General features: G+C 41.0%; 1 protein-coding gene across 1 annotated transcript in view; it reads right to left on the bottom strand.

The window, feature by feature from the left end:
- Positions 1-7,326: 7,326 nt before the first annotated feature.
- The window catches only part of Tmem229a (transmembrane protein 229A), a 50,256-nt gene continuing 47,671 nt past the window's right edge, over positions 7,327-9,911 (bottom strand). The window contains exon 4 of the mRNA XM_013019906.1: positions 7,327-9,905. Coding sequence (XP_012875360.1) covers positions 8,906-9,905 — 1,000 coding nt within the window. The 3' untranslated portion in view covers positions 7,327-8,905. The remainder of the gene's footprint in view (positions 9,906-9,911) is intronic.

Below are 9,911 nucleotides of genomic sequence, written 5' to 3'. Positions count from 1 at the left end.
GAGGAGGAGGAGGAGGAGGAGGAGGAGGAGGAGGAGGAGAAGAAGAAGAAGAAGAAGAAGAAGAAGAAGAAGAAGAAGAAGAAGAAGAAGAAGAAATAGATTTCTTATCCCCGCCCCCATCCACATAATCATCACTAGTAATAATAATGTTACACTTCAGGGTTTTTTATTTTATTAAAGCAGAGTGACTGTTGTATAGCAGGTACTAAATCTGAACTCTGAATTCATAGGTTAAAGCTCTATGTCTGAATGTGGAGATAAAGACTGAATAGTGGAGGGTAAATGAGGTTATCAGGGCAGGCATCTGATAAGGTAGGATTGGTGTCCTTGTAAGAGGAGATTTGAGTGAGCTCAATCTCTTCCCACTGTGGGGGAACTCAGTGAGAAGCTGACCTTTGGCAAGTCTGTGCTATTTAGTTAACACAGTGGGAGATGACTAATACCAGAAAACGGAGTACTAAGGATGGGGTGTATGCCAGGCTCACTAGGTTTTGAATGTGACAATAGTGCCACTGCTTGTTACATAGTAGGTATTCAATTTCAAAAAAGTTCATACATAGGGATTGAAGTGTCTTTAAGTAGATCTCACTTCAGATACTGTTACTGGTCTCCTTACTGGAAAACATGAGTGACAGCATGTGAATTCAGAGCCAAGTCAACCCCAGGATTTTTCTTCTCTCTACCCTATATCCTTTGGGCTTTTCATTTTTCCTTCCACATAGTAATGTAAATATTTAGAGAATGCAGTTTGTGATGCAGACTGAGTATAAATGCTGAGCCTATCATTGTGACTCTTTGGGAAAGTTACTCCCAGTTATGGCAAATGAAAATAGAGACAAAGGGTCTATTTATCAGGGTGCTCTGAGAATTAAGTGAATGTGTACCTGGAATTCTTAGAAGACAAATAGTGAGCTAATAAAGTTAGTCATTATCAATTTTTCCTCATCATATGTTACCAAGACACTATATTCTCTTTGTCTTTTGTATCTTCATATTTTCCCATCAGAACGAGTATCTGTACAATGCTCCCAATTTGGACTGAAACAATTCTTCCTTGACTCCACACCCTTCTTCAGTGACAGGCTAGTTTGCATGTTTCCTCCACCTTAGAGTAAAGGCCATTTATGACACTGTTGCCAGACTTTCAGGCCACTTCCTCAAAATATTTCAGTCTTGCCAGGGGCTGGTGGCTCACACCTTGTAACCTAGCTACTCAGGAGGCTGAGATCTGAGGATCAGAGTTCAAAGCCAGCCCAAGCAGGAAAGTCCCCATGAGACTCATATCTCTAATTAATCACCAGAAAACAGGAAGTGGCCTCTAAATGGCAGAACGCTAGCCTTGAGCAAAAGGAGCTCAGCAACAGTACCTAGGCCACAAGTTCAAGCCTCACAACTGACCAAAAAAGAAAAAAATAATCTTCTCATGTACTATGGCCTTAAGAGCTTCAATGTATTAGGAGCTTGTCAGTGCATGGGATTTTGGGTATTCTATTGATAAATTCATAGTTCAATGGACTAGTACAAGGTGGGGCTCATTAGAGGAAATCCGTCATAGGAAAGAGTGCTTTGTTTGAAAGGTGTATCTTCTGCTCAGGCCTTCCCTCCCTCTTCCTCTCCCTTTCCCAGCCTCTCCTCCTCCCTCTCTCCTTTTATCTCCCTTTCCTCCCCTCCTCTTCTTCCCTCCTATTTCCCTCCTCTCCTTCCCTGTCCTTCTCTTCCTCCCACCTCCATCCATCTCATCCTTCCTTTATCTTATCCTTCCCTCTTTCCCGCTCCCCCTTTCCCCTTCCCTCTCACTCTTCTCTGAACATTCCTGGCTTCCATGAGGAATGGAACCTTCTTTGCCACAGACCTCTAAGACCATGACATTCTGCCACAGGCCCATAGCCATGGGGGTAAATTAGTCATGGATGGAAACCATTGAAACGTTGAAACCAGACAAGTTTTTCCTCTCTTTAGGTTGTCTCAGGTACTTTGAAATGATGACAAAACGAACCCACCATTCCTATTTATATTTCAGTTCCCTGAATATCTTAAAATACAATGATTATCGATTCTGATTTTAATTGGAATTTGATTATGCTAAACATAAACTATATATGCTCTGTTCTTTGTGTCCTCCAAACTTCCTTTTCAACCACAAGGTGATGATTTTTTAGAGGTGGGAAACTTTAGATCTTGAAGAAATGGTCCTTGTAGATTGGATTAGTCCCCTTATAGAAAAAGCCTGAGGTCGATTGTCCCTGCTATCACTTGAGGGAACAGTGAGAGATGCCACCTTAAACCAGAAAACCATTCCTCCTCAGTCCCTAAATCTATGAGCACATGCTGGAATTCCCAGTTTCCAGACTATGAGAAATAACTTGCTACATCAGCCCCAAGGTACTCAAGTCCTTGTGTTGTCAGTGGTGTTTATCTATCCTATTTATTTATTATTATTTATTCGGTATCCATTTTAGGCTTTCTCTTTTCACTTACTTTGGGGAGTTTTACAGGCTTGGAGTCTTCATTATTTGTCATTTGGTTGCAGGAGACTGAAAATGTCATGGTGTCTTTCTAACTGAAGTGGAAACCTAAGGAGATAAGATCATCAGTGGAAATTTAGCCCAGCTCCATCTCATAGTGAGTTCAGTAAATCTCTGAACCCATTTTGTGGTCATCTTTCCAGTTTAAAAAAATGTACAATTATACTCACTTACCATAAACTGTAGCTTCTTCTTTAGAAGGCGACAGGATACTGACACTGGTACTATGACCTGTACAGTGAGAGCTGTTTTTTGGGGGGTAGGGGGGAGGGGGAGAGGCAAAAGGACAGTCATGAAAACTGCCTTTACCTAGGAAAACAATGCATCCAAAGCAATACTATATCCTTGGAGGGATTTCAGGGACTGGTGACATGATCGAGACTGGAAAGATGCATCAGTGATGATTTTCACCACAACCCAATTCAACAATGCAATTCTCTTGTCTGGCTTATGCAAAGGACAGATGGATCTTAGAGAATGACACTGGATTATAGGAAGTTTAGTCAAAGACAACTCCAATTATAACTGTCATACAACTGTTTTAGCTTAATTAGGACATCCCCTGGTGCCAGGTGTACAATTATTTGTAGCAGGCAGGTGTTTTTCCTCCATACTTACTCATAAGACTCATCAGAAGCAGTCTTTTTTTTTTCAGCTAAAAAAGTCACTAATGTGCCTTCACTGTCCTATATTAGGTGTATATTAACTCTCCAGCTCTATGTCATAATTTAGTTAATAGGGATCTTGATCATTTTCTTTTTCTTCCCAGTAGATGCATTATATTGCTGACATTTTGCTGATTAGACTTAGTAAGAAATAGCAACTCCGCTTGACTTGTTGATGAGGCTGTAGGGTGATGTCAGTATGAATAACAGAATATATTAATGTTACAGACTACATAAAGGGATTTATGTAAGACACAGTATGGAAGGCTGAAAAGTTGAAAATCAGGTACCTTCATCTGTTTGACTTCTGAAGACACCGTGCCTACGTGACCAGCTGGCGGAAAAATGGAAAGGGAAATGGCTAAGTGCATGGGGCAGCCTCACTTACGATAACCTGCTCTTACAAAGAACTAACTCACTCAATGAGATCAGTGTTCATACTTTCCAACTGCCTCATTACCTAACTCTACTGGACCTTCTCAGCCTGAAGGCTCCACTGCCTTGTCACTGCCAAACTGGAGACAAGCTCACAGCACATGAATGCTTGAGGGACATATTCCTACCGCTAAGAAACCAGTTTGAATGGCACTTATTAACTCCTTCACTGATAGAGTGGGATTTATCAATGCAACGGAAACATACATTTACAGTGTCTTGAATACTTGAATGATTGGTCTAATCTGAGTTGAGAAATCTTGTAAAAATGTAAATTCTTGCTTTGGGTAGAAAATCGTCACAGCTTCTTTCAACCCTTAAATCTCCTTAATCATGCATGATAAGCAGATGGATAGAGATAGCTAGCTAGTAGCAAGATAGATAGATATAGAGAGTTGATAGATGGTAGATTAGATAGATCTTTTTTCTAAGTAGGAAATTTGGTCCATGTTATTTTTCATTCAAATATATGACAATTAGAAATTAAACTTTTCTCTACATGCCAGGCACAGTCTTTTCGACACCCTACTTGTTCTGCCTGACAACTTTTGCAAAGATAATTTTAAAATTAAGGAAAAATGCCCCACATTTACGGTTTTTTTTTATATTAAGAGGAAGAGTTTTCTCACAGGTTAATTTAAATTTGGTCTGCTAGTGACTGGAAGCAATTGCCTGGATAATGGCTTGCTGCCTTGATGTTAAAATTAGAACAAGGCCAAGTCTAGTGAATAGAAGTCCACACAAAGAATCACTATTTTTGTTCCTTCCTCTTGTACCCAGCCAAAAAGAAATAGGGGGAACTGGCAAACTAACAGAACCAACTATTACTGCCATCTTTCACTTCAGCATAAACTAACATATGTGTTTCATGAAAAGAGATAAAGGCACAGGTTTTTTTTATTATTATTTCTATCTGTAAAGGACTTAGCTCCAGTAAGTACCATATATTCAAAATTAATTGAAAAGAAGATTTTAATGACTTGTAATATGAGGAAAATGTATTTTTAACAAATATTTTCAGATATTTTAATATAATAACTTGCTTATGACCCTGGGTCATGTGGATACCTTCCTTACAGAAATATTGATTTTTAAAAATTAATTTTGAAGTAGAAGACAAAGCAGTCTACCAAAATTCTTCTCTTCTATCCTTAAACAGAACCAGGTTTATCACTCTGATGAAGACTAATCAAAACAGGAATTCTTTAGGTTCTATTTTTTTCTTCCCAGAAGGTAGAATTATCCAATTGAAGATGTTTCTTTAAAAACAAAAGACAGGTCATCATTTTCTAAGCTGTGTGTCTTGTTGGACCAAAGCATGAAATACCAGATGTTTGTAATAAAATAATCAAAGTACTACACTGAGTCACAGAAATTTTTTAAATATTGATACAACCTTATTCGGGTCTTTGTATGACAAAGAAGCTTCTGTTTTCATTGTTAACATGAAATGCTTAAAAAGGTTATATTTCTTAACACATTTCTAATAAGAAATTTCAGCACTGTATGTTTAAACACAAACAGAAAACATACACTTGTTATTTTTTCCCCGTTAAGACCATTTTAGACTCTAGTACAATACAGAATAAAAGTCTTTGTAAAAATAAATTAACTCTTAATTTTTCTTTGTTTAGCTCTTAAGATTACAGTTATTTTGTATGTTGTATTTAATACATAGCAGTAACTATATGCCATTTTCATAGCTTTTGATAAGAGGTATTTTACATTTTAGTGAGTTTTTCTTAAATGTTTACATTGGACTATCATTTGCTAATACCTTCTCACTTTTACACAGCTACCTTTGCACCTTCAATGATGAATAGGATTGCAGTACAAGTTGTGAGGTGAAATCTGCAGAAGACCCGACAGCATGTGGCTGGGGACTGAGAAATGATGATGCATTAAGGTCAGACCCCAGAGTCCAGCTTACTTGGAATCAAATCTAAGTGTTGTATGACTTGAGCAGTTATGTAACTGGTTTAGACTTTGGTTTTGTAGTCTTCATCTGTAAAAGGAGTGTTAGAAATTTATGTGAATGTACACATACACAAATATACATATACATATGTGTCAAATATTCATTTATGGTGTATGTGAATATATACACACACATATATATACACACACATATACATGTACATGTACACTTCAGAAAAGATTGTGCTACTTAAACATTAACTATCAATATCAGCTCAGTACCTGAAATTAAATGATATGATGGTTCTTTCTTTTCCTCAGAAGAATAAAGGTTGCAACAAAATTTCACCAGTAAGAGACTCAATAAACCTAAAATGAGACTCCCTGAAGCAAAGTGCTGACTTTGTAGGCAGTTTCCTGCACTCCTAACTGGCTCTTTGTAGAACTGGCCTGGGACTGTTAATGAGATTTTGTTTTAGAGATGATGGATTGATATTTCAGGGGAAGATTAAGGGAGCCCTTATAACCAGTGCCTCTCAGAGTCCAGTCAATTTCTAAAATGACAGCTTTGCATGTAAATATAATCTCATGTAAATAAGAATGTTAAAATTTGAGAGAGAGAGAGAAAGAGAGAGAGAGAGAGAGACGCTGATATGGGGCTTCAACTCAGTCTCTTACTCTGGCTTGGTTTTTACCCTCATGGCTAATGCTCTACCACTTGAACCATACCTTCACCTCCAGCTTTTAGCTGGTTAATTGGCGATAAAAGTCTCTTGGTTTGTCTCTGGCTGTGTTTGACTCTTGATCATCAGATCTCAGCATCCTTAGTAGTTATAGACATGAGACACCAGCATGTGGCTGGACAGTTCTGAGTGGTACCTGCTAAATCAGGAGAAATGCCAGATAGAGTGATAGAGCTGAATGAAGGAAAACGTTGACCTTTCCTTTAAATGGGACTAACAGTAAAAACAAAATGGCATGCTTTGTTACTTCTTGGCAGACTTCTGGCCCTGAGAATGCTGGTCAAGGTAGTTTCTCTGACTATGAACAGGATGTGGAAGGTAAGAGTTCAAACCTGCATATTTAATAAGTTTCACATAAATCTGGGATCTGGTGAAGCATAAAGAACTTTTCTTGAGAGTCTCAGCAAGCATTTGTCTTACTTTTACCTTTCCACTCAAAGTGTGCATTGGCTAAAATAACCAGTTTGACATGATCCATTTCAAATAGGGATTATAATGTACCATTATGTATAAGTTACCTCACAACTTCATTAAGTGGCTTCAAATAAGACAACATTCAGAGAACAATGTAAGATTCAAATAAATCTAAGTACATATTCCTTTTATTTCTTTTTTTTTTGTCAGTTGTGGGGCTTGAACTCTGGACCTGAGCACTATCCCTCAGCTCTTCAGCTCAAGGCGAGCGCTCTACCACTTGAGCTACAGCACCACTTCTGGTCTTCTGGTGGTTTATTGGAGATAAGAGTTTCACGGACTTTGAGCCAGGCTGGTTTTGAACCACGATCCTCAGATCTCAGCCTCCTGAGTAGCTAGGATTACAGGAGTGAGCCACTGGCGCCAGGCTATTTCTTTTATTTCTATAGCAAATAGATTTTTGTTTGTTTTTGTCAATTGTGGGGCTTGAACCCAGGGCCTGTGTAATGTCCCTGAGCTCTTTCTTGCTCATTATACCACTTTGAGCCGCAGCACCACTTCTGTTTTTTGAGTGGTTAATTGGAAATAAGAGTCTCACAGGGGCTTTTTTTTGCCTGGGCTGGCTTTGAACCTCAATCCTCAGATCTCAGCCTCCTTAGTTACTAGGATTACAGGAATAAGCCACTGACATCTGGTGCAAACAGTTTTTGGAAACAGAAAAACATCTTATTTGACAGCAAAAGGGAGTAAATGGTTTGAATAAAGACCTAATCACTAATTAATCCACATGGAAAGTTTTCCTAATTTTCTTTGTAAGGAAAGCCGAGAAGGTATTAGTCATCTTAACCTGAGCCATACTAATCCTACTTGCTTTTCTAAATATAATAAAAACAGCAGACAGTCTCAAAGTACATTATTAATTAGACATGATTAAAAGTTAGTTCCATTATCTCATTTACCTTTGGAGTTTCCAGACATTAATAATCACCAAAAAGTTCTCACTGATTTATAATATGTCTTATCACATCATGACCCTAAAACTCTGGGCCTCAAAGAACAAGGCATAAATATGCTTTAGATGCCTATCTGTAATCACAGAAGAAAACAATTAGGAGTCTCCAGGTTAATTTCATTCCATTCCAAGTTACTGGTACTGTTTTTCCTATGTCCAAAGCTCCATGTAGAGAGAGTTCTTAGAATTAAAACACCCTTGAAGATGTATACAATTAGGATTCACCTCATTGGAGTGAGCCTCCAGGTTCATTTCATTCCATTCCAAGTTACTGGTACTGTTTTTCCTATGTCCAAAGCTCCATGTAGAGAGAGTTCTTAGAATTAAAACACTCTTGAAGATGTATAGCTTAGCTTGATCCTGGGACATCTAGGGTAAACATTTTATGGTATTGCACAGTAACAAAAGTTTACAGCCATAGATAACACAGGATCTGATCTGCAGGAACACACTTGGGGTTTAAGGCTGACATCGGAAAGCAACCATTTCTGGAACAGTTGTCAATTATCTTTACACAGTGTCACCTGGTAGAGTATTGAAAAAGGATATCTCTTTCAACAGTGTAATCATAGGAGGTTTGTTCATTTATTTCATATTTGCCAGTTTTTTTTCACTTGTGTGTTAGGCAGAGGCACTTTAGGAGCTTCGAACTGCCCTTAATAACAGCAGTTCATAAATATAAGAAGTGGTAAATGTGTCCAAGCATTAAAATGAAATTAATTAAAAAAAAAGCAACTCATAAGTTAAAAAAGCCACTGAATCTTGTAAAAAAATCACTGCTCTCTGATTTGAAGAACTATATAAAAATTAATTAAAGAACTTAAATAAAAATTAGCTATCATCCACTTATGTCCTGTAGTATCATAGATACTACAGCTTTCCCACATTAAGGTCTAATGGTTTTGCTGTTAGAGCTTGTAAAGCTTGTACAATTCCTGATGAATAAAATACTTCAGTTATGTTCGAGCACTGTTTCAAAGTACTTTTTTTTTTCTACCTACAGGCTCCAAAGAGTCAGGAGAGGAAAAAGAAAAAGTCAATGAAACATATCAGAAGTGTTTAGCAAAGTGTATTAAAAAAAAACACGCAAAGATTTTAAACGACATGCACTCCGTGTCCGACGTGTGAAAATGGCCTATCTTCACTCCTGCGATTCCGTGGACTTTTCCTCTCCTTCCTTCTCGCCCTTTGGTCTCATTTAGCTGCAACATAGTGCAGCTGCCACAACACGTTGGAGAGGAGGTCCTGGTACAGGCTAAGGAAAATCCAACCGGGTAAATACATCAGGGTGATGAGGCCCATGAAATTGAGTGGATAGTGCGAGTAATCCCAGGAACAAGCCCCCCAGGCGCGAAGCCCCAGCCCCCAGGTCAGCTCCCACACGTAGATGACAACCACGTAGAGGGGCACCCGCCTCCACGCGCCCCACCCGCGGCGGTAGTGCAGGTGGAAGTAGAGCTTCTCCACCACGAAGCTGCAGCTGCCGTACATCAAGAAGGACCAGAGCGACGTGTGGCCGCTGGTGGTGACCCTGCCCCCCGGGCCCAGCACGTTGAAGAAGAAAGTGAAGAAGATCTCATCCAGGAAACCATGCATCCCGAAGAAAAGGAAGCGCGGCAGGTCGGGCAGGCCCTGGCCCGGGGCTCCCCCGGGGCCGCCGGGACCCCGCGGACGTCGTCTCCCGCTGTCACTGGGCGGCGGCGGCCGGGGTCGCCGGTACCTCCGGTATCGCAGGCGCAGGAACCGCTTCAGGAAGACTTGGCAGTGGTAGAGCGCCAGCGCGTAGTGCAGGGCCAGCGCCAGCGCCAGGTCCAGCGGCCCCGGCTCCCCGCCGCCTCCCGGGCCCAGCAGCGGCGCCTGGCCCGCCAGGGTCTGCAGCCCCACGTGGGCCGAGGGGAAGAGCAGGAAATCGAAGACGCCGGCGCTGGGGCAGCGCGGCCGCTGCAGGTAGAGCCGCTCGAGCGCCAGGTGCGTGAGCGAGTGCAGCAGGCAGCGGTAGGGCGAGGAGAAGCCGAGCATCCGCGGGTCCGGGCTGCGCGCGAAGCCCCGCGCCCAGGACACCAGCACGTCCAGGGCGACGCCGTGCATCCCGTAGAAGTAGAGGCGCATCCAGGCGGGCAGCGCCGTGCCCTCGCCCCGAGCTTCAGCGGTGGACAGCGGCTCCTCCGGGCACCGGGTGGCCGCCGCCGCCGGGCTGCCC

This window comes from Dipodomys ordii, unplaced genomic scaffold (assembly GCF_000151885.1).
Source record: "Dipodomys ordii isolate 6190 unplaced genomic scaffold, Dord_2.0 Scaffold48, whole genome shotgun sequence".
Lineage (NCBI taxonomy): Eukaryota > Metazoa > Chordata > Mammalia > Rodentia > Heteromyidae > Dipodomys > Dipodomys ordii.
Note: the sequence above shows the minus strand (reverse complement) of the source record. Positions and strands in the feature narration are given on the sequence as shown.